Raw genomic sequence first — 25,372 nt, forward strand, 5'->3', positions numbered from 1 at the left:
AGAACTGTGTTTGAAGACTTTGGCTGCGCTCTAGTATTTGGCTAACGCTGACTTGCCGGAATCCACATGTGTCTTTAACCTTCCTGTCTACAATGCATCTCTCTGTCTGCGAGACTGCCCTCTGACCTCCGACCTGTGATCTCATGTCTTCTTCTCCACGGTAGCTCCAAAAACACTCGGCGTTTTTAGTGTAAACACAAAAATAAAACTGCCTTTTTAAATTAAGATCTGCCTCGTTAAACTTCCCTCAAAAATCCTACCCGGCGCACAGATTAAGAAATTAAGAAAAGCCCGGAAGGCGATCGGAAAACTTGTGCGGCGTCTTTGTGTTTATACTGTTACACTGAGTGTGTGGCTCCCTTATAGCGTTGCGTGCGTGTAGGAGCGTTGCAGTGGGGGGACACGAGAGTGGTTTTAAGTGAGAAAATGTGGCGTACGTGCGCTGCTCGCCTCAGCTGTTCATACGTTGTATTTATTTGAGGGGTCAGGCGGTGACCCGGCACACAAACACTCATCCCCCTCTGAGTGGGCTCTGGCACGGCCTCCGGAGACCCGGTCCTGTCATTCTTAACTTCGCCACACATCTGGATGCTCTTACCGCCATTCTTTGCACCCTGCACACCACAAAAACACGCTCACTGTAATTACGCTGGAAATTGTGAAAACATTTTGACTCCCAGAAGAATGTGAAGCCTCTGACCACCGTTTGAAGGGAAATAATAAATGAACACAAATGATTTCTCCAAAGTGCAATCCATTCTCTAAAGATGCTGGGTATAGAGAAGGCCTCTGATGCACATACTGGTCTCAGCTCTTCCTTACTGGGACGAATTCTGGCCTGATTCCACCACAGATGGAGTAGTCTAAATAGGAGGAAACAGTGTTTACCAACCTCATCCCTGCTCCTCCTTTAGCTTCCTGGCTTTGCAGACCAATGTGTACCATATAGAGTGTGTTTGTGTGGGTGGCTCCACCTGGGTTTGTTTTCAGGAGGGAGAACGGAGCAGGAAGGAACCGGCGGAGTAACTGTGTCTTGTGCCTACCCCACCCTCTCAAAAACAGAACGATGACGGAGGTCACTGCTGCCTGGTCAACAAGTGGAGCACCTTCCTGAAGGCCCGGCTCATCTGCTCCGTGCCCGGGGCCGACGGCATGGAGACGCACTTTGACGAGCTCCGTGAGTACAAAGACTTCACACCTGCAGACTGGCGTCACGCTGTGGCTCCTTCCTCCGTAGCCCATTCACATGTTAACAGTCATTATTTGGACCAAGCAATTCCTGGGACTTCTTCAGGGTAAATACCCAGTGGGGAGCTTCCACGAGAATTACATACCTTAAAGTGGAATTTCTGTTAGCGCTAGCACCACCAATAGGCCGGCAAGTGGTATAGCCAGGTCTCTTTGTTCTGCGGGATGTTGAATGTTATAGGATTGATGCAGCACATTGGCCTATTTCTCCACGTTTTGTTCCATTTTTCAAGGCTAACATCAAGAGCTTTGAGGGTTTTTTTAAGTACTGCAAAAAGCACTGGGAAAGTACTTAGGCTGAAGTGCAGTATGAGCTTAAAGAAAACACTCGACAGACGTAGTCCCAAAAACTACGGTCATCCTCAGGTCCTGTAGTGTGGCCAACAACTAAAGGGCATGTTTTCTCCACGGTTGTAGGAACAGGCGATGGGTGTGTTAGTTCATGGTCAATTTGACATTTTTCCAGGACTGTGATACCTTTTTCTACATTTCTAGGGCTGGAACTAGCAATAGTTGTTTTGTATTGGCATTGCCACCGATAGATGACAACAAAGAGTAAAAATAAATAATATATACCGTGTTGTAGCGCATTATACGTATTAAAACTATTTCTGTGTCAGTCAATGACCTGGTGTTGTAAAATAGATAATAAAATGTTAGTACTAGTAATACATCCGCAGACAAGCGCTTTTGTTACACCCCCTTTTTTTTTTGACAGAAACCATATCTTCGCTTTGCATGGTTAATCATTTTGACAGTGGGTATTGAATAGCAAAGAAAAAAAACCGACATGCCTGGATTTATTTGACGCATATTCATTTTCAACTTTCTGTCATGTACGATCACATCTGAAATATTAAGTAGAGAAAGTCTGCCGCAGCACCTGCCAAGAGCGCACTTGTGCAAACACACACCGAAGTTCACTCCCTGACCCATATGGCGGCCCACTCCCACCGCGGGACCTGCTCACCGTACAGTAATGTATGTGAGGACACGCATAATCCCGGCGTTGTACTTGTCACTTTCTTTAAAAAGGTCTTAAACAAAAGTCTCTGTGTGTGCGGAGGTGGCCTGACGGTGGGCAGATCAGATCACTGAGCAGGAATGTCTGTGACTGGGAGACTATTAGGCTCTCCGGGGGGAGTCTATTTCTCCGTCTGTCTCCACTGGTTTAAAATAGAGCCAAGGAGTGATACGGGACTGATGCGTGAGGCTACTGTTGCTCTTGAACTAATCTCAAGAATGAAAAGTGCCACATCACGATAGCCCCGCTGTCTCTTTATCTCTCCGACGCTATCCTTGCTTTTATCTCCACCTGCCAGCGGCTCCAAAGGCATCGCACCGCACAGGAAGCGCCAGTTTACAGAAGTGACATTTATTTGATCCCTTCCTTGAGCGACTGCAAATGCTCGCCGCTCGACCGAACACTTTTCCTGTGCTCGCCCTGAGTGGGAACGATCGGGCTCTGCCTTTACAAATGAGGGTTCTGTCAGCACCGGTTAGGTCAGTGTTGACACAGACACAGCGTGCAGTGTCGAGCGCTTCAGTGGGAAGAAGCCTTTGGCGCTGACGGTGAATTTTGGGATATTGCTCGAATGAGGCTTTAAATGTCTCATGGAACAGGCTGGTGAATGAATAAGCACGGGCATGCCAGGGTAGACGTGCCCAGAGAGAGGGGTAGGACTACACATGTCAGTTTATAAAGCATTCATCCCTGCCAAGGACTCCTAGCGGGGACAGTAAATTGAATATGACTGAGTTTCATGCTAATGGGCTCACATTTACTGTCTAGTTTTGAATGTTTATGAAGCTCTCTTATTGGAGGCATTGTCTTTATAGAGTAATCCGCTGAAAGTGAGATGAGAGCATTGATGCAAATAACTCTAATACTCGTATTTAGACCAGAGAATGTCATCCTGAGCTCAGACATGTACAGCCTATCTACTGTACATATCTGAGAATTGCATCAGTTTCTCATCTACTGTATCTCGTGGGAAAAGCTGATAAAACATATCTTGGAAAAAAATGTATGTAGCTTGTCAGGCAGTGTGTGTGGAGGAACATGAGCTTTTAGTTGTAGATTCAAGCCGGGACATGTTTTTGGAGTTGTCCTAGCCATACTTGAGTGAGAAGTCATAGACGCCCCTCTATTCTGCAAGAAGTTTAATAAAAATGTCTATGCGAGTAATTTCTCAGAAGTATGTTGAAATTTCGAGAACAGCTGTCGTCTTTTTGTGGTGGTCTTATGTAGAGACACAGTTTGGCAAAGCACAGATGAGTCCTGGGGAGTTTTTGCAGTAACATTATTGACTTTATCGGGAAGGCTCTCTTGAATGACCCCGAGTGATTTAAAACAGTGTTGAAGCGCCCCCCCCCCCCCCCCCCCCCCCCCCCTTTTTTGATAACATACACAAAGAAGGTAAGAAGTATCCTTAATTGTATACGGATGATTCTTTCAAATACGTATCTGGTCAATAGCCAGAACGATGAAAAGGCCAAAAAAACAGAGTCAAATGGAGAAACAGGGAGAGATACTAGGAAGAATAGACAAATCTAAAACCGAAAGGCTGATCAAGTGGAAAATGAAATCTTTTTCCTGAGGAAACGGGAAATATATGTCGGCTAAGGTTTTATTACCCATACAAACATAGGAAAGATGGTTGTGGAATCTCCCTAGTCACCATTAACACGAAAGATCCCCTGGAGCGGAGTCATCACTGTCCTGTCAGGACAGCTTTTATTGCAAATCACGTAGCACTTTTTTTTTTTCCTCGGGCGTTTCCTGATCTTGTTTTGGTCTATGTATCTCGGCCTCAGAGGTATCTTGTCTACATATGCGTGCACTTGCGGTTTTTTTTTTTACATTTCTTCTTTCTTTTTTTCCGTGCAATTTGCTCATCTCTGCAGCACAACAGCTGTATGTGATGACAAAGATCATCTATTGCGCGATACCCATGACAGCCCGTTGCACTGCGGCCATGCTTAACCCATGACCGTTCCACCGCTCGGGCTGCGGCAGCTGTGGACCGTGGTGGTGTGGTGGTGCATGTGCATGTATGGGAATGGGTTGTGAATCCGATCGCCACTTAAGAATAAGGTCAACGTGCGTGCTGTCTCCAAGATGTATCCTTTTCTCCAGTCTCCAGAGGACGGGCCGACGGTGCAACCTCACTGGTGTGTAAGGGACCAAACCCAGTAGCTCAGATACAAAGACAATGTACACACCATCCATGTATCATTCTATCTGCATAGCAGCCTGACAGCTAATTTCTCATGCTGGTCTATAGACTGTGAGCACATAAATCTCGATTGGTATACTTGCTCTTTTCCAGCATGTGAACAGTTCACCTTTTGTTTCCACACTTTCCAAGCTTGAATAGTCATATTTTTAGCTTTATTCTCTCCATCTCTCACTTCTTGACTTTCTCACTGATTTCATTGTCACTCCCAGGCGTTTCCTTGCACATCTAGGTTGGAAACATTCTCGTGCGAAAGGCCCTTTTCCTATTGTAGATGGTGAATGCGTCTCCTGGGACGAGTATTTAGGTCAGGTGCTGAACGGCACAGAGACTTTATCACCCATCATGCTCTGAGCTCCTCTTCTATTTTGTTGCTGTGGCCCTTTACTGAGCAAAAGCATCAAAAACAATGAAAATCTAAATCAGGCAGTGCCCAATATCAGAGGCATGTAAGACAACTAATGTGCAGGTTTGTGATTTAAAGACCTCCAGAAGTGGTTTAAGAATATGCGATGCAGTCCTCCTCTGGGAGAGAAGAGATATTTCCTTTCCTTCAAAGTGGAAGACATGAACTATGGACGCAGGAAGAGGAGAATCCATGCACATCTTGTTTGAATTTATTGAGAAGTCCCAAGTGGTTTCCCAACCGTGCTGCTTGTGTCTAGACTGCAGAGAACCAGACTGATTTCACAGCTTGACTTTTAAATATCTGTTTGGTGCTGGGACTTCATTGTTTAGGATGGTTTGGTGTATGTTAGTGGCTCTCAGACATTTTCTTCAACATTCAAAGTCATTTCATTTAAATGATTCACTCTGCTGGTGGTGCAAATGGAAATGCAAATGCACTTTTTAGCATAAATCACAACATTTAAGCCAGTTATATCTTTTATTCTGAGATTGTGCACTGTTTACTACCATTTTAACTGAGGATGAAAATTCTGGGTGTGTAAATGTGTCCGTTATTAAATGCCCACAATAATTCTACTCGCGAGAAAACGCAGAGCAGCATCTACGCTGCTAACCTGAAATATGTGGCAGTTTATAGAAGCAAAAATCCCAGATGCATCACAAATTACAGTGATGATACTTTGTGGGAATTACTGGTTTTCTTAGAATTGTGAATCATGAACTGCTGGGAATGGGTGAAGATGAGCTGTTCTATCCAAGTTTCACACATCTGCTAAACATAAAAAAAAGTAATTTAATTAACCCCAACCTTTGTACATTGGTGCAATTGGGGCTAAAGACCTAACACAATGTTCCTTTTTGTTCGTTATCCCGTCCAGTATTATGTGAGAAGGTTCATCTTTTTGTGCGCTGAGAGTGGCTGCATTGACTGAAACCTATGTAAATATTAGTAGAGTGCTTGTGCTGTGGAGCGTGATGTTTCTTTCAACCGTTCTCCTTACGTCAACCTGACTTCTCTCCTTTCTTTCACAGGAGATGTTTACATACAGCCAACACAGGATATAAAAAATCCTGTGATATACGGAGTCTTCTCTGTCTCTGGGTGAGTGCACTTTACTGGGCCTTGTGTATTCTTTCTCCTCGGTTGTGTTCTTTCTTTCGTGTAAAGCACTTTGTGTTGCATGTCCATGCATGAAAGGTGCTCTGTAAATAAAGTTTGATTTGATTTGATTTGATTCTCAGATAAATTTACCTGCTATTGTTCTGTCCCTTGCTTTGCCTTCATTCAACAGCTCCGTGTTCAAAGGCTCGGCGGTTTGCGTGTACTCCATGGCCGACATCCGTATGGTCTTCAATGGACCCTTTGCCCACAAGGAGGGTCCCAATTACCAGTGGGTGGCCTACACCGGGAAGATCCCCTACCCTCGACCCGGCACGGTGAGCCTCGCCTCACCTCACACTGACCCTGCGCGTGAATCTCTGTTATGCAGGCTGGCATAACAGGGACTTCTTTCTGACTTAGACCTTAAATAGAAACCACATGAACACAAAGCAGGCAACAGCATAACCGAACTCAAAATATTACTTCAAGCTCCTTTTGATGTGATTAAGTCCATACTGACCGTGTTGACGTTTCCCTCCCAGTGCCCTGGAGGTACGTTCACCCCCAACATGAAGTCCACTAAGGACTATCCAGATGAGGTGATTAACTTCATGAGGAATCACCCTGCCATGCACAACGCTGTGTACCCTGTACACAAGCGCCCCCTGGTGGTCAGGACCAACGTGGACTACGAGTTCACCACCATCACAGTGGACCAAGTAACGGCTGCAGATGGCAACTATGAAGTGCTCTTCTTAGGAACTGGTGAGCCATCATTTTTGATAGAAATGATGGATGAAGCTCATTTTTTTTCTTTACTTATTAAATCACCACGGCTTTGTTGGGGGCTATTTTTAACTGACAAAGGTGTGAAGCCAGTCTGAACCCATGAACCCTTTGATGGCGGTCAGAACAATGTGTGACAGTGCCGTTTGGTAGCTGAATAATAGAGAGCAAAATTCCTCCATGGAAATAAATCCCGTGTAAGTGGAGGGCTTGTCTCCACTGCTGTCATTTATCATTAAGAGAAAAGCATTCTTGTCCTTTGTACTCAAGTGGAAATTTAACCAATCAAAGGGTTTGTACCTCTGTCAGCTCACACGAAGTAAACAACAGGAGTTTTCTACCTGGAGGGCAGGGGTGGATCAGCAGCAGGGGAGGGGGAGAGAGGAGAAACAAGAGAGGAAGAAAGAGGGGCGTAGTTAGCATCCATCACTTTAATCTAGCACAGGGCTACAAGGAAGATAATGTGTTTGTCTGCATATCTGCAACCTCCAACAAGGCGCCGGTGTGACAGCAGCTACCACACGAGAAGACGGCCTTACACGATGCCTCTTAACTGGCGTCTTTGTTCATCTGTGCATTATGGGGGAGTGGGGGGACTAATGGGCTCGTGAGCGATGGCGGCCACTGTGGAGGAATGTGTGTCTTTTCAGCCGCTGTCACAGGCAGCCATTCAGCCCCGAGTCCCTGGGACTCACTGCAGAAGTCATAATAAATCTCAGGTATCCCACTCACAGGAGTTCTTCACAGAAATCAGATGTGGCCCGGGATAGGCCAGAGAATGCGTTAGGGCACCTAAATGAAAAGGTCGAGGCGAGTACGACAGAACAGGTTTGTCATGGTGAGCACGCCAAGTGGAGCAGAGCTTCACGTCATTGAGCAAAGGTTAAGCCGCAGAGCACCATGAGACAGAGATTAAGAGTACAGTGCAGGCCGTTGATATGAGGATTATCGCTTGTTGAGGCTGCCCAGAGAATAAAATGGGACTCCAGGGGGCTGTTGACAGGTGGAAGGGGGGGGGGAGGCGAGGTTGAGGTTGCAGGTGTGTGGCTTACAGGTGTGTGTTGCGGTCCACAGACAAGGGGACGGTTCAGAAAGTCATTGTGCTGCCCAGAGATGACCTGCAGACCGAAGAGCTGGTCCTGGAGGAGGTCGAGGTTTTCAAGGTCAGCTGTCGTTACTCTTTCCACTTCTACTTTAATACATTTCTTGCCGTCCATGTGTTCTGTTTCTATATTGCTAGTGTGTCTCTGTCCTTGGCTTTGACTGTGAAGATGATGCACTGTTCTCACAATTGTTGTTTCCTTCATCAAGGTCCCTACTCCTATAACGACAATGAAGATCTCCTCTAAAAGGGTGAGTGTGCCTGCACAACCTTTCCTTAACCTTTTCTCACACAAAGAGAAAAAAGAAATCGTCCTTTAAAGAAACAAATGATAATTCGTAAAAGGTCCCAAGCCACATGAGCCCAGCTGTATGTCCCTGTTATGTCTTTCCCCATAATTCACAGGAAAGCCGTCAGTCTGGGAAACAATGGAGAAAGAAATATGGAAAAGACATTAAACGTTTAGTGTTTTCTTTCAAAGAGATTGAAATGCTTGGCCATTTCTGCATGACATGACATCACTCTGCAGACAGAGTTAGGATTACACACGGCACGCCAGATCGATGAATTTCAAACAGCTGATCATAAAATTATGTACGCAACCTGACAGAAATGAGCTCAAAATTTCTTAAGATTATCCCAAGGCGGCGACTTTTTCAGTTTCATGTGATACATTCAGTCGGGGAGGGCGGGGACAGTTGCAACACTTTTTACATATCCTTTAGTTTCACAGGAACTGTTTGTATTAGAATGACCAAAGTTTAATATATTTAACCAATATATGTCACCTACACGCCCATACTGCTACAATTTGTGTACATCTCATAATATGCCAGTAATTTGTACTTGAATGGACCCTGAAAATCACTGCAATCGTCACCACAGGAGCAGGAGAATAAAAAAATTGGCTTTTTTTTTTTTACCTTGAATTTCAGATCTCCCAGAAGGAATGAGGCAATGTGCCTGTCATCTTCCAGAAACACAACTACACTACACTACAACACTACACTACTGACCACTTAATGTTCAGTAAAGTACAACAACTAGTCACTAATTGAATAATGACTATTCTTAGAAATAGCCGTTCTGAAAGCCTTAACTTACCATGTCCAGACCTGAATGTCAAATCCTGAATTTTATTGATGAAAACAGTGATTTGTTTGACCTGGAGCATGCCGAACGTTAGTGGAATTAAGCAGACACTTGAGACGGACGTGTGAAAATGTTCCGCTTGCCTCCATGTATCTGGCTCCGCTCAGTGCCGCCATCCTACAAAACAAACTCTTTTATCGCAGTTTTCAAAGTGTCCGCGTTGCGTTTAACACCACTTTCCACCCTTCTTTTCCCCCAACAGCAACAGCTGTACGTGTCATCTGCGGTGGGGCTGACCCAGCTGGCTCTTCACCGGTGCGACGTGTACGGGGAGGCCTGCGCCGACTGCTGCCTGGCCAGGGACCCGTACTGTGCCTGGGATGGCAAGTCCTGCTCCCGTTACTCCGCTTCGCAGAAGAGGTGAGCACCACCAGCAGTGTTAGCATGAGCCAGCTAACTCCATGACTAACTGACTCGCTCGTCCGGTGTGTTGAATGATGCTCGTATCAGACCGCCTGGATGGCTGAATGGCTGTTGTAATGGCCTTTTTAATCTGTTACATTCATCACAGTCTTTGGGTAAACCGTGGCTAATGGCACTAATAAATGACGTATTTAGAAGTGAATAATAAAATAATGATAGGACATTATATAATAGGGTGACGGCCTGTCGTTTGATCCATATGTATTGAATACTTTGATGGCTTTATGTATTGTTGAATGGCTTTGAATGGCTTGCGGTTGCTTTATGATTTTTTTCTCTCCTTATTCGGCGATACTGGTCTGACCCCTTTAGACGTAGCCGGAGGCAGGACGTCAAGTACGGGAACCCCATCCGCCAGTGCAGAGGCTTCAACTCGAACGGTAAGACACCTCAGGCAGCTGGGTTTCCGTTTGTACCTTAGCAACGCAGGATGTTGGCGTGTGTCACTGTTGCCACTACAAACAGCCCATGGTGCTTGTTTTAATGGGCTCCGATGACTGTATTTATAGTGATCTTTGATTGTATCGCTAAAAAGGCCTTTGATTTGCCACAACTGAGATTGTAAAGAGCCGATGGTATTGAGTGCTTTGGTTGCCATGGAGATCTCTCTGTGCCCCGCAGCCAATAAGAACACGCTGGAGATGGTGCAGTACGGGGTGGAGGGGAGCAGCACCTTCCTGGAGTGTCAGGCCCGCTCACCGCACGCTGTCATCAAGTGGCATCTGCAGAGAGATAACAGCGACCGCAGGAAAGAGGTGGGTATTTGAAGTCATATAAGTGTGTTATTTTATGGTGGAGGTTACTCAAATGCACACTTACCCAATAGGAAATGTCTCATAAACTTCCTCAAGTATTGAATATGCTTGGAGTTCTCTGTCAAAGATGAGCGTTTTTACAGATGACCACGAATGATTTCCTTTGTATATATCCACCAGTCTTTCATTTCATTTTGTTACTTTGTTGTCATGGAGAGAAAGAGATTTATGTGCAACGTGACACTTTTGAAAAATACCCCCAGTGTCATTTCTCCGTTCTGATTATCTGTTAACATGATTAAGTGATTCAGGTTCTCAGCGAATTACGCCTGATTTCTCGCACAGGCCTCTGACCGCCCTGCGGCCTAAGGGAAGGACACGTAAAGGGGAGCTGTGAAAAAGCCCTCGGCCATGATATACAGCCCTGAGGCACTAGTTAAAGTTTTATTGTGAAACTGTGTAACGTCACTGCCTCTCTTTTATTGACTATTCTCTTGGATGGTCTCTATTTCCACCGGGAGAGCTGGCTTTCCCGCGGCCTGGCGCTTATGATTCTGAGAAAAAAAAAAAAAAAGCTGTCATCACCTAATCATATTTTTGTGTCTAGATGGAAGAAGGAGATGAAATGATAGCATTACAACATTATTTTTGTTTACATTTGGAGTGTTCATTCACAAAAACCCTTCCTGTTCATTCTTGTGGATCTGTTCTGTGGTCCAGGACAAACTCGCACTAAACCTGCACATGTTATTAGATTGTGGACCTGCACACACATTCACGTACAGCATTTGAAAGTACAGTGACTTGTTTTCAAGTAGCTCACCTCTCTCACCCTATCACCTCCTGTCTATTTCCACGACTACCTGTCAAAATGAAAACTGCAAAACCATAGGGAAGTTCTGCAAGAAAACTTGATTGATAATGGCATTGGTGAAATAGTCGTCAAACTCAGATGATTTGTCAGTGACATCAAAGGTGAAATGAAAATATATCAAGTGAAATCCAGAGGCTTAACATAATAAAAGTATATGTAGAGGTGTATATTTATGAAACACTGATTAAAAAAGAACAATATGTCATTAACTTAATATTCTCCCTTGTCTACTTACTGTGTTGACCATAAAATCTAAAGCACAGTTCACTCCCCCACAACACTGTGGGACACTGGGCCGAGAGGAATGTGAGATATGGGGATATGTGAAGCACTGAATGTAGCTTCAAAGGGCTTCATCACATGAACGCGTACATACAGGAAGCCCTTAATACTATGCACATGGACACTTGAACCTTTTATCTTTTAGCCTTGCAGTGTCGTGCCTTTTAATTCTGTTCTATTCAGTGCCACATGGTTGACTTTGGTTAAGAATAATATCAAGGTGTGGCATATGTGCAAATTACACTTTAGGATTCGATACATTATGCTGAAAGGACATACAAATATTGATAATTGCATCCGTGTTGATTCTCTTTTGTATGAGTATAAATTTGAAGTAGAAAATAACCGAATGACGCTAAATCAAAAGGAATGAATCTAAGATCTCTGCGCAGAGGTAGTGGACTAATACAAATATTTTAGCATCGTGAATGACAACCCAAACATTCCCGAGGAGCAGGGTGTCACATTACAGATGTCTGACGGGCCGTGCTCTGTCTCCGTAGATGCGTTCTGACGGTCGGATACTGAAGACGGAGCAGGGCCTCCTCCTGCGGTCGCTGCAGCCCTCCGACTCTGGCATGTACCAGTGCACCGCCACGGAGAAGAACTTCAAACACACGCTGGTCAAGCTGCAGCTGGTGGTGCTGTCGAGCCGGGCCGTTAACAACGCTCTGGTGGAGGGCGCCGGGGGACTGGTGCCGTCTTCCCTCCACTCCAGCAGCACCCAGTGGACCCCCAGCGCAGGCCAGTACAAGGACCTGCTGACCATCCTGAGCCAGCCGGAGATGAGCCTGATCAACCAGTACTGCCAGGACTACTGGCAGTTCGGAGACCCGCTGATGGGCGCCCTCAAGGCCAAAGACCTGAAGGAGCTCAAGGAGCAGAAGAAGCCCCGCAACCGCCGGCATCACGGGGACGGGGACGAGGAGGAGGAGCAGGAGGAAGTAGAGACATGAGGAGCCCGACTCTGTGTCTGAAACACCCTCAACGCGACACCCTCCCCCATCCTTCCCTACCCTTGTGAAAACTGGGAGAGACTCAATGAGAGTAGCAACGTGAAAAAAAAAAAAAATCCACACACCGGAAAAAAAGCAAACTGAGACAAAAAAAAAAGGCTTTCAAACAAAACCCAACATACATCCACTCAAACAGTAAGGTATATGATACACAGTATTTATTGTAGGTTGTATATAGAATCATTGCGTGGATTCCTTTGTACTTATAGAAAAAAAAAACATGCTCTTTGTGTATAGGTACCTTTGGGGCAAATATTGTTATTATTGATGTTAATTTTATTGTTGCTGTTACTGTCGTTACAAAACTCATCTGTCAGCATCACATGACCTTAGTGACTGTTTGGAATGTGTTTTCAGGCGTGTAAGCTGTTCGGAGGGAGCTACAAGTAGCTCTCTGTAACGGGGGAATGAGTTGTTGATAAGAGGTGGTGGGATTTCTCTTGTTTCTTGCTCGGTCTGACTCGACGCCAGGACTTTTTTTTTTTTTTTTATTTGTGGACATGCTTGTGACGCAAACTCTTCGTGGACTCTTCGCATGTGGACAGAGACTTCATGTCGCAAAGGGACCACTGACGCACGGTCCTGGTTATTGTGGGGAAACAGTCTCCACAGGAACCCAGACTTACAGAAGACTGTTCAAATATTTTCACAGTTATAATTGGATCCTTTAACCGAAAAACCGGTGCTTGGCCTCAGTTTCTTCCATTTCCTTTCCCTCCTGTTTGTTTGGACAGATTGTAAAATGATGCAGCATCGTTGCTACATGTAGGCCCAGATAGGTTCTTCACGAAAGCATGGCAAAATTCTTAAATGTACTAGCCTACTCTGAGTAACCTGCAGCTTCTTCTTGCCACAAACTCAAGTTAAATAACAGGAGACAAATGAACAAAGCAAGCGTCAGATCAATTTTTATATAAAAAAAAATCTTTTCAAATGAAAACATCATTTGAAGTGAGACTGAGGTGCAATAAGGGTCAAGGTTTTGCACAAAGGGCATTATTCTTTTACTTTCAAGGGACATTGGCTGGGGCCAAATACGACAAGCACACCCGGGCAAGGCATGGCTGGCTGTGAAGAAACAAATCCAGTTTACGACGAAAGAAGAGCCCAGATCAGGCAGCAGTTGTTAGTGGTTCTGAGCACATGCGATACGTTTTGTTATTTCCTCTTTTTGACATTCATGTGTGGGAAAAAAATGCCCATATACACAACAGAGCATTGTAACACTGTTGTGACACTAACCAAAATATTGAATATTGGGAAGCTGGCTTTCATTGTGTGCATGAACCTGTATTTGTACTGTATTTCTGATAGTGCGTGGTTGTTGTTTTATTTCTGTTTTTCACCTCTGTGGGTTGTACAGTACAGTCTGACGGAGAAGACAAATGCTTTAAAGAAAATGCCGTCATTTCAAATATTCCCTGTATAAGACATGACACATCTTTTCATTGACATCGACATGAATGTAGATTTTGTCGAAGTATAACGTGAAATAATCTTGCATATGTGTTTGGATAGGACATAATGTGGGAAGTATAACTAATTTTATAGAGAGGGATGTTAGTGAAAAAATAGTGATTGTCCTATTGGAGTTGTTATGCTCACCCTCTTGTACATCGTCATGCCATTAAAACGATTAAATGTGGTTTTCGCAACCCTGCAAGCACCTTTGAGGGTTGTTAATCAAGCCTCCAGGATGTAAAATTAAAGGAACATGTGAAAAAAAAAATACTTGGAATAAGGTGAAAATTGATTTTGACATTAAGATGCTTGTAATACACTTTCCTGGTTCATTTTCAGGCTGTAGGGACGTCATCACGGATGCCTCTGAGGAGATGCATCCGTAAATCATACAGGGAAGTCTGTATCTGGCCCTCCCCCAGAATCCGGCAAAGCTCCTCATTGTCTTGTTCAAATTACATTGTGGACCTTTAGCAAAAATTACAAACAAAAACACAAAGAAAGGTTGTACAATTTGTTGGTATTTTTTAAAAAAAACAAAACAAATGTGTCTTTAGTTTTTGAGTGTTTCGTTTTGTTCAGTTTCTTTGCATCGTCAGACTTTATTTCAGAAAAAAAAAAGAAAAAAAACAAAATGCACAGAGGTGATGTTATTGTAATGACTTGTGTAAATTACTCTATCTTCCCTTTCCATTGTTGTTGCTGACTAATAAATTAAAGCTCTATATTTTATAAGAATGGAATGCTCCCCCCTTCGTTGTGATTCAATTGATGCTGGATGTTTTCCATGTTCTGCCCAGAACCCTCTGGATCCTTGGAATAAAGTTGTACCTGTTAAAGAGATATGTATGCACATTTGTATAAAATATGCACACCGCATTTGAGTTTGCAATGAAGCAGCCGGAAGGTAAAAAGAATTTGCACTTGAACAAATCTGCATCTTTACCAAAGAAGAATTATATGTGAGTCTTTAAAGACCCCTTCACAGTTTGTAAACAGTGTGGCGTTTTGTGAGGGGCGGGGCTTAACCGGAGGCAAAAGAGCTCAAACACTATTGCCTGTTACCAGCGATTAGCATATTTCAATGGCAAGAATGGATGAGGAAACCCATATTTTAGAGAATATACTAAGACACTCTCCTTGAGTCTTATTTTAAAAAGTTGACTCTGGACTGACTCAGGACTACATTCACCTACCCTTACATTTTCACTCACTGGATGGACAATGACCCCCGAAACACACAACTAATGTTGTGTTAGCATGCGGTTAGCATAAGCATATATCAAGAATCCTCCAAATAACTAACTAAACGTTATTTCAGTTACAATTTAATGTAACCCTTAATGTTATCCAGGCTGAAAATGATTATGTATTAGATATTAATCTTACCTGATAGTGTGCGCTGCAAACAGAGAGTTGTTGGTGATGATTGTCTCACTCCAATCCTTTCTCCACTCCAGTCAAAGTTGTCTACGACTGGCAGTGGCTGGTATACAATAAGACTTCAAGTTAGTGTTTTAGATTTTTTGGGTTTGGCCCCCAAATATACAACTGGACAAATTTTTCACTGTTGACAGTGACAGTGTTCGCCGCAAGCTTCGCTCTGTTTTGCCTCCAGCTAATGACATGACGTCACAGTGACACAGGCCATGAAGGCGTTTATATCTAGGCCTAATTTTGGGTCATTTAACATTCTTTGGTGCCTTGTAGGTTTTAAACAACACTAATTTCTCAAAAAAGGTAGACATTTTGCTATGAAAGTACTCTGAACACTTGAATTTCAACTGCACAGTGATGAAGTATAGTACAACACAACCTAATTTGTTTCTTCTCCTAGCACAGACCTTACAGCAGGAAATTTAAAACCCAGGTGTAGATATTTTGATGAGGTCTGCATTTTATTTAGGTGCTTCAGATGTTCAGTATGAAAAGAACAGAGCCGTGGTTTATATCCAGAGTATTTCTTAATGTGACAAGTCCAAACAGCTACATTGATCAAGGCTCGCTCTTGCTTCAGCCAAGGAGGCGTGGTGGCAAACTTCATGTCTGATCTGCTTTCCAACAGGAGAAAAGCAATACCAGGTGCAATGCATGTCACTTTGTCCCTGTTAGTGGTCGTTCAATTAAAATGAGGAAGGCATGCAATAACTGGCCTTTTTCTGTTGTTATATGAGCCACAAGGATGGAGTCTTTAGCAGCAGGGTTTACCACTGTGCAATGATATATTACAGCGTTTTTACGTGCCAGTTACCACAGACACCCAGTGAAAGTTTTGCAAAGTAGAAAACACTTTCATCATCTCATTTGGTGATAGATGGTGATTTGAAAGACACATTACTTTAATGACCATTAGTGTTCTGTAAATGTTCAAATCTCTGTTTAGCTTGGAAAAAATATATATTTTTATGGATCTTTCTAATATTTCCAGCTACAATGAGCTAATCACCTAATATGAGCATTACTTTCAAACGTTCACCTCTACTGTAGGTTCAAGTTTTAACAGGCAACAGTAATACCAGAAATGACTTGCTGCTCGTTTCACCATCCAAGACTGTTATCACTTAGAATCTGACACCACGCTCTTCCAGTTTGTTTCTGCCTACATTGTATTATGTGCTATATCACTGGATTTCCACACTCTGAAGACTCTTTAGTCAGCATGATTGTTTCCAACACGTAATTATACAGTGACTCAGATGAAATGGCTGATGGTGCTGGCTCACAGCACCCGTGGGAAATAGGCTCTTGTCAGGTCAGAGTAGCGTCAGTCAAGCCAGCTAGAGATTATACACCTCATAAAAGCCTTGATGGCACAGATGACCCCTGAACACCCATCAGACCAAGAGTGACTCACACGTTCCCACAGCAATCTGGTCATTCAGGACTAAAATGTAGGGAAGAAAGAGGGATGTACATGTACTCCAAAAATGTAAGAGGATGAAGATAAGACAAATTGATAGGTGTTGTCTCTAAACATCTAAGTTAAAGGAAAGAGTTGATTCTGTTCATCCTCAGAGCTTTTCTCAGTCCTTAACTCCTCCAGCACGTTCCTGCTGAAGGTGTAAATCTTGTGTTTCTGGGAACTGCTGTGTTTGGCAAAGTTGCTCAAGAGCAAGAGCAAATACTGCATTTGTCAGGGAATATTTGCGGTAGTGAATATTTATAGGATGTAAACGTGTGATCCTCTCAAACTAAATGTAGAATCTGTGGTGATTAAAGGGCATGCCTCTCAGTGCAGCGGTGAGGGTTACTGATGTGTTTTTAATATCCTCTAAACACTCTGTAATGCCCAGAATGAAAAACACTCCTCATTAAATTGCTTGGTTTTGGACTTTTCTTAGGAAAAAAAATGCAAAAAAAGCAAAACAGCAACAAAAAAGCATACTACTGACCCCTTCTCGGTTTGTAAACAATGTGATGTTTACAAACCAAATACAGTTTGAGGGGCGGGGCTTAACTGTTTTTTCAAACATCTCAAACACTATAGCCTGTAAATGACGGTTAGCATATTTCAATGGACTGTTTTGGCGCGAATGGATGAGGAAAATGCATATTCTAGAGAATACACTAAAAAAACTGCTTCATGAGCCTTTAATGATAAATGTTTTCCTGGTTCGAGATGACATGACAAAGTTAGTTGTTAATAAGTAAAATTCATGTCCCCTGTATTGGACAAACTCAAATGGTTCATAATTCATGGAAGTTAAAACAAATAACAGTCAAAATAAGAATAAAACTAGAAGATGTAGCGATACAACTTTGATTTTTACTTAATCATAAATAATAAATTATAAAATGACAGATTAGAGAACACATAATGTTTGTTCCGTTGTTTGATGTGCATTCTCTTGTATTTCACTGTGCTTTCACCGACAACAGCCTGCAGCATAAAGGCTTTGTTTGAGCTGAAAATACAGTATGAGCATGTCACAAAGGCACAGACAGTCAGTCCACAGAGAACTTTATCTACTACAGTGAACCTCACCGACACTTCTTACAGTGTGGCGATGAGAACACGTCTGCAGACACCTTTCACTGCAGCTTGGAGTTGTTTCAGGACGCAGGAGACAATATGTCAGATGGTTTGGAAAGCCCTCGCAGGGCCTTCCAAGCATCAGATGACATCTGTGCTTTAGAGAACTCTGTGGTCCTTCTTTTCATTCCTCCCCACAGACAGAGCTCTGTTCCCTCCTCTTATCTGATCCCTTTTCAGGGAGCCGAGGACCGCATGAGGACAGTCAAGGTCCTGAACCGAGGACGCCAACATTCAGTGGCTCTTGAAATCACCACGCAGATCACTTCAGATCCAGCCACCTCTTCCTCTGAATCAGACACTGGCTAGAAACCAAGAAGCTGATCCACATTCTGGAAATTCAAAACTACCCACAACAAAGATGGAGCCATCAGAATCTGATCAGACATTTCTATGCACCATTCTTCATAACACAACGGAGACGTATTAATGTAGAGAGTTATGGCCACGGCAGCATATCGCATGACACCGTGCCAAGCCGTGGCATCACTAACATCATTCAGTTGACTTTTCAGATGTGGAATTCGGCTCTGTCTTATCGCCGGGTGAGATCTGATGCTCTGTAGTCACAGCATTCTGTGGGTATCTGCTCTGTCTCTCTCACAGCGAGAGCTGCCGGACAGTGACGGCATTGTTAGAGCAGAGAGACGTCGGCCAGACAGTGAGAGGCAGACGTTTGGCACAGAACTGACTCTTTGTTCACAGGCATACCTCTGAAGAAACTACGGTCTAAGCCACCGTTAAAGTCAGTGTACTGAATAAATGGTGAACTGACATTAATTTAAAGCTTCAACACGGGATTGAACACAAACCGGGTTAAAGAGTTCACCTTCCAAAGCGAGAGAAAAAAAGACTTTTATTTATGCATCACACCCTTTTGTAGCTTTCACAAATGAGACTTTCTCATGCAGTGACTGCACACAGAAGTATCACTGACCACCAGGGCCTTTCAAAGTTAAGAAGAGAGGGAGCAACACTGCTCTCTGCTGCTTTAATGTAATCATAACAGGGGTCCTGCAGACAGCTGCATTACATGTTGTTCACCAGTAGATGGCAAGATGCAATATGTATAGAGAGAGGCACTATGATGTTAAACTGCATGAACATGTGAATAAAACTTTCATGTGGTCACTGGAAGAGACCCTCAGATCTCATGAAAACAGGTAGTTAAGTGTAGCCTACTCAACACATTTAAAGCAGAGCCCCATGACTGTAGATGTAACTTAGAACTTCACTGCAATGACTTTATTGACAATCTGGTAGTCTGCTTAAATCCAGGAGCTCTGGAGACCTCATCAAGAACTCTGATCTAAGTTCATTATGTTATTGTCTTGTAGTGGGGTGCCACAATGGAAATTATGGTAACACTTTCTATGAAGGTTGTATTTACAATGCCCTATGAATGCACTCATAATGTTTTATAAGGTGTCTGTAAAGCATTATAATGGTCATTATCGCAATCATTAAACGCAAGAATATGAAAACGATCTAACTTGTGAGGGAAAACTAGCCGTGTCTGGTAACTTTCGTCTAGGTAGCTTAAGCCATCTACGGGTAATCTGATATGCGGTAACACAATGTCTCATTACGCTGCTTTAAACAAAAAAATGTGATCTGTTTATGTGTTTTCAATCAAACCTTTCTGCATAAAAAACAAACCCAGCTAGAGCACGAAAGATTTCCTTCTGTTCTTCTTGTAGTTGGTGTCAAACCATCTCCTGACCTCTGACCCTGAATCGCCCCCCAACCCAAAGGCACTTTTAAGAGCCACATCTCTAGGACCACGCCGTGCCACTTTTGTGGCCTGTTTCACGTGTTTCATGTGTTCACTATACACATTTAGCAAAGCAAAGTAGTTATGATGCATCATAAAACTAACAAGTGACTAGGCAGATATTGTGTTACCGAAGTGTTAAGTGTTACCGAAATTATTGTAGGGTTTCTTTTTTTAGTTGATGGTCAAAAGGTTGAAGTATCCATTAACATGTCATCATTTAATTTTTCTGATGGGTTGGAATTAACCTGGAAATCACAACTGATGGGTCATGAAGGAAAGACCTGCTTTACGCAGAGTGATTCAGATGTGTGGTGGCAAACTGTTCCTCCAAATGATTTTTGGTCTGTTCACAGTGGATTAGTCCCACTACACAGCATGACTATTACTTTCACCTTGTGACATTTCATTAGTTGTTAGTTGTTACGTTGTGGTTAAAGAAAGAAACAAAAACAAACAAACAAAAAAAAAAAAAACTGGCCACCAGAGGACAGTGTCCGCTTTCTTCTCAATGGGGCACAGATTAACTGATTAACCAGAGGATCTACAGTATTTGTGGAGACTGCACCGACTTCCATCAGTCAGTTGGCTTCCTCTTTTTTGTCCTTTATGTCTGTAACTCTGTGTTCATAATGAGGCAGGGAGTTTAAGGGCATGTGCAATCTATATGAGGGTTTGGGGGAAGCAGTAACATTTATGTGTTAATGTTTGTAGCCGTTCTAGTTCAGAGACAGACGCTTAAGTTTGTAGGAAGCCGCTTAAAGTGAGGAACATTTTCAGTAATTATTATTACGCTGTTGTGTGAACTGAACATCCATGAGGAAATCTTTACGATATAATTTAATATCCCAGCTCCCACGTGAACATGTAAAATAAATGGAAACAAATGAATGAATTTCCTTCCTCACAAAACATTTGCAGATCCCAAATTCTCTATTCCCTTTCTCAATGTGCCACCTGCAGATAAGTGGAATTGTGTAAAACCACACGCCCACGACATACTACTAAGTACTGTGCACGCATAAAAGTACTTAGTGACTATTTCACTCCACATAAAGATTATGCTTATGTGCTCTATGTTGGTTGCAGTAGAAATTTTGTTGTACACATCAAACTTTTAATTAAATTTCAACTCATACAAAAGCGACACCCGTACTATCCTGCCAACTCTCCCGTAAGTTCTTTTGACTTTGCCATTGATGCTTTTGAGTCCTTAACCCATTTATATATATGCCTGTTCCATTCATCCCATGACACTGTTTACTCAGTATGTTCCACAGGCCTTAAGAGCTATCCATTAAGATGAGGTGGCAAACCCATAAGCACAGTGGATCAGTCACTGTGATCAATTACTTTTTAACCTCAGTGTAAATCCACACACCACAACCATTGATCGCTAAACCATGCTTGGAATAATGTAATCAGTGTATATATATATATATATATGATCTCTGCAATGCTGAAGGTTGGAATCATCAATATTAACTTAAGAAAAAACTGAGCTGTGGAAAGCCTGTTAGTTACCCAGATTCACCGGCGTTATGTAAACTTTTCTGTATTTCTGCACGATATAACTCCACAATGTGCACTCAGTTTTTTTTTTTACTACTTAATGTGTAAGTTTTGCCAGCAGGATGACATATTCTGGGGTTCCTTGTAAAGTCGTCTGTTCCTCTCAGCGAGGACAGACTCTGATCAGTGGCCTTTCATCTGAGAGAAACAGAAAACTGACACTTCTCTCACCCCACCGCTCTTAATGAAGCCATCCAATGACACAGAAGCTGAGCGAGGATCCCCCTGAGCCCCGGCGGCTGCGAGTATGGCTGCATGCTTTTTCCGACGTCGGGGGCATAAAAAAGAGAGAGGCTCCCGAGAGGAAACTATTCAAACCCCAGAGGGTCGAGAAAGTGAGCTCTCGGCGTCAGTGCTCCAATGTGATGAGACATTCGAGTATCCTGGAGAGTGTCACCAAATGGCAGTGCTGGGATTTTACGAAACGGGCACTAAGCTTGTGCTAATTGAGTGCGTGTAACACAGATGCTCTCCTCCGGGTTAGGGGGAAAGCAGCAGAGTGTAATGACGCACGCTCTTTCCCACATTTTCTCAGAATAATCATTGGTTTGCATGATGCTAAACACCCCTCTGTCCGCTTGGAATAAAAAATGAGAGCAGATCACGCACGGATAAACAGATGAATTCAGTTTTATTACCATCAAAGTCATCAACTCGGTCAAGGAGTACGGTACAGAGCTCACAAATGCAGGACAGAACCTACAGATGACCACTGGTCCTGGCAAACATCACATCTACAAATACACCTGTAAGTGCATGGCAAAATGAACAGACATGAGATACTGAATACAGTGAGGAATGTATTGGAAAAAGCATCGCTTCAACCTGTGTTTATTTAAAACAGTATTTATTTGCCATCTAAACAATGAGAACAAACTACATGAAGTAATCTAGTCACATAATAGGCTCTGATACCCTTCTGTTAAAATCTAAATATTCATCTTATAGACAACGTAAGAAACAAAATAGTGATATAATACGAAGAATTGGCGCGTGGGCCAATCTAGCTTAACACAAATTCAAAACAGGTACATGTGGAAATAAAAGACTGCGACAACAAAGTCAAACTTGAGATAAGAAACGCGATCGGTTTTTCTCCCCGTTTTTACTTGAAATGAACATCTTCGTAGAAATTCACAGGTGTGCACAGATTCACAGGTCGACAACAAATTGGGTGAAGCCAGACAAGGTGGCTGTGCACGAGCCATGACAGGTTACACTTTAATTGAGTCATCAAAAAAAATCACACCGACAATGTGGCTGCTGTTTTTTAAGTGGCCAGCGAATAAAAACAAAACCAAACAAACAAACAAAAACAAAAAAAATTCAGTGTGTGCTATAACAGGAAGTCATGCGAGAACGCACATGCCACACAGGGACACATTTATGTGACAGCAGCCGTGTGTTATTGACTGACTGTGTGCGTCAGTGGCCCTGGAGGCCCAGACGGCTCGCATGGACTGTTGACTTTTACTTACAGGTACATGGACTGTATTGAAAAGGACACCAGGAATCACAGTTTCTGCAGCCGTTCGAATATTGCTCAATTTTCTCTAGAGTGATTACCGAGATCTCCTTCCATAGCTCATTATTAATGCTGGATGGGACCAGTGAAAAGAAGGGATAGATTTGTTATTACTGTTCATCAAGTGAAAACTGGAAATCTACGACAAACGGACGACTGAAGGAGCTGAAAACAATCAAATAAAAAGGTATACATATATCTAAATAAATAAATAAATTAGACAATTAAAAAAAAAAAAAAAAAGTCAAACATATGCTTCATACATTTATTTCACTACAATACAAGTCAACGAAGCCGAGTCGGTGACGACAACTCTACCACAAAGTCAAAATGGCGCATGTCTTCGCTTGAAAGCCGCACGTGGTCGGTTAATGCACGTTTTGTTTTTACAGTTTCAACCAAATATTAAGACATGAGCGGCGTCTGAGCCAACACGAATGTCGGGATCAAATGTAAATTCAAGGTCTAGCAAAACCAACTGAAAGACAAACGTCCGTCGCGTGTTGGATAAATGTGTCATGAATGGTCACGACGTGGTGATGTGACTTTGTCTGGGGAAAAAAAGGAAAGCTACAAAATAATTCAGATGCATAGAACTGCTATGTAATGAAGACTAGAACTGTGTTGTTGATATAACGCACAATAACGCCAGCGGTTCGAAATGAAAGGTAGAAGCAGAAGACAGCGTATTGTGTAGTATGCTTTCGAAAAGAACATTAGCCTCAGCGTGACTTGCGGCAAAGGGCGAGAGTGCTGTGGCCTACGATAAGACGGGGTTGGCGGTAGCGCGTCTTTATCAAAGTGGGTGTAAATGCAGAATGAACAGCAAAAAGTAAGAATGCATGCTGTTTTGGCTACTTCTACAAAGGTCTCTATATACAGAATCTTTACACAGAGCTATGAGGTTCTTTCCTGAGCAGGAACTTAGCAAAGGAACATAGTGTTTGTGTGTGCTCGTGTGCGAAGCTGCCTTATTCAAATTACAGTACCGGGCTCAAAAACTCCCAGTCACCAACCTCAGCATTGTTTAATGCACAATAACTGGTTAGTGCAGACAATAACAGATATTAAAGATAACTGTATGGTCTGTGTGAATGTGTAATCTTCTCCGCCAACACTTACTGGATATTATGATACATGGTAAGAATTTCTGGAGCGAGACATTTCGACTGATTCTAGGAACTAATACTGCAAACGCAAGACTGGCAGAGAGACGTTTCCCAAGTTGGCTCATTAAAAGGGAATCAAAGCTGTTTTCATCGCAATTGTATCTTCCAATATTCTCTCATCACTGCAGGAGGAATCAGGAAGGTGGTTTGAGCCATGAGCCACAGGTTGACAGCAGACACATTTTGCCCTTAAAACTCAAATTTGAGGAGATGGAAGTGGTTTATATAATTTGACATACACCACAGGGTTAGTGGGGGGGGGGGGGGGGGGGGGGGGGGGCACACAATGCATGTAAAAATACAGCCAATGCAAGGCAGCACTCAGGAAAAGGTAGCATACAGCTTCCATGAGATGATACTAATGCTGCAAGTGAGAGAGAAGCCAGTCAGTGTCACCATGCTAGCAGCTAATGTACAGTGTGTAGAAGTTGGTGGGGACTGCAGGAGTCACACAGGAGCGCGGGTGGAGTTTAACCCTGCTCGTCACCGGCCTCGGCAGACGTGTGAACAGCTTCCCCGTTGCAGCGTGATGTGGGCTCCACCGCCTGCGGTGCCGGGCTGGGCCGCTGTGGCTCTTCAGCCGGGGCCGCCACTCCAGCCCCGGGCTCCGCCGCCGGCTGGTTCGTCGCTGTCCCGACGGGGAGCTCCGTGACTGCAGCGGAGGAGCCGTCGGTCGAGGCGGCAGATGAAGGGGCGGCGGGGTCAGCGGCAGCTTGGGGTGCTGCGGGGGCGCCGGCTGCAGGACTCTGCTCGGGCGCCCTCAGTCTCTTCATGATGGTGGTGACTCGCACGGCTTTCTGTTGGAGAGAAAGACCAAAGGGAACTCAAAGAGGTGCTTGAACTTAAGCAGAAACTCTTACCAGACTGCCTGAATTCATAGTTACACAAGATAGTGTCACTGTAGAAGGTGTGCACGTGACGTCACAGTAAGCCAAGTCTCCGTGGTTACGGCCATTGAGTGGCACAAATATTACAGTTGAACATGGAGATTGGCAGCATTAGTTTGAATCATAGGGTTTAAGAGCGTCTAAATTGTAAAATTAATTTAAAAAAGGTGAAGAGCTGTTGTGCAATTGACTGTATCTATATCTCTAACTCACATACTGTTGTGGTTCACATGTTGTGTCAGGTAATATTAATTTATGCTGTATTTTTTGATGAAGTTATACCTTATGCAACTTCTTAAGTTACGTTCTGGAGGGCTGTCAGATAATTTTGTGGATGTTGTTGTTTTGGCGTAGTTACAGCCGACAGTAACTATTTCAGTTCCAACAAAAAATAAATAAAACCATCCTTCTAACGTTCATTCGGATGCTACAGTATTGTATGACTAGCGTTCTCTTAGCGTTAGCATCTTTTATTTAGCTGCATTTACTATAAATTAAATGACCTAAAACTAAGTTAAACTAACTGAAACTTTGGCTAGTGCACTTTTCTATATCCATACTAGT

General features: G+C 43.2%; 2 protein-coding genes across 6 annotated transcripts in view; one reads left to right on the plus strand and one right to left on the minus strand.

The window, feature by feature from the left end:
- The window catches only part of LOC125006756 (semaphorin-3F-like), a 56,730-nt gene extending 42,039 nt beyond the window's left edge, over positions 1-14,691 (plus strand). For 2 of the 4 annotated variants that reach the window (XM_047583098.1, XM_047583096.1), the window contains 10 exons: positions 1,063-1,177; positions 5,928-5,997; positions 6,188-6,332; positions 6,540-6,762; positions 7,858-7,946; positions 8,095-8,136; positions 9,240-9,397; positions 9,773-9,840; positions 10,082-10,215; positions 11,875-14,691. In XM_047583098.1, the coding sequence (XP_047439054.1) occupies positions 1,063-1,177; positions 5,928-5,997; positions 6,188-6,332; positions 6,540-6,762; positions 7,858-7,946; positions 8,095-8,136; positions 9,240-9,397; positions 9,773-9,840; positions 10,082-10,215; positions 11,875-12,327 (1,497 nt within the window). In that variant the 3' untranslated portion in view covers positions 12,328-14,691. Of the gene's footprint in view, positions 1-1,062; positions 1,178-5,927; positions 5,998-6,187; positions 6,333-6,539; positions 6,763-7,857; positions 7,947-8,094; positions 8,137-9,239; positions 9,398-9,757; positions 9,841-10,081; positions 10,216-11,874 lie in introns of all 4 variants that reach the window. The other 2 variants (XM_047583095.1, XM_047583097.1) reach the window with 1 other exon arrangement.
- Positions 14,692-21,839: 7,148 nt separating this feature from the next.
- The window catches only part of LOC125007259 (caM kinase-like vesicle-associated protein), a 34,665-nt gene continuing 31,132 nt past the window's right edge, over positions 21,840-25,372 (minus strand). For both annotated transcript variants that reach the window (XM_047583960.1, XM_047583961.1), the window contains one exon: positions 21,840-24,718. In XM_047583960.1, the coding sequence (XP_047439916.1) occupies positions 24,392-24,718 (327 nt within the window). In that variant the 3' untranslated portion in view covers positions 21,840-24,391. The remainder of the gene's footprint in view (positions 24,719-25,372) is intronic.

Source organism: Mugil cephalus, chromosome 4 (assembly GCF_022458985.1).
Source record: "Mugil cephalus isolate CIBA_MC_2020 chromosome 4, CIBA_Mcephalus_1.1, whole genome shotgun sequence".
In the NCBI taxonomy this organism is placed as follows: domain Eukaryota; kingdom Metazoa; phylum Chordata; class Actinopteri; order Mugiliformes; family Mugilidae; genus Mugil; species Mugil cephalus.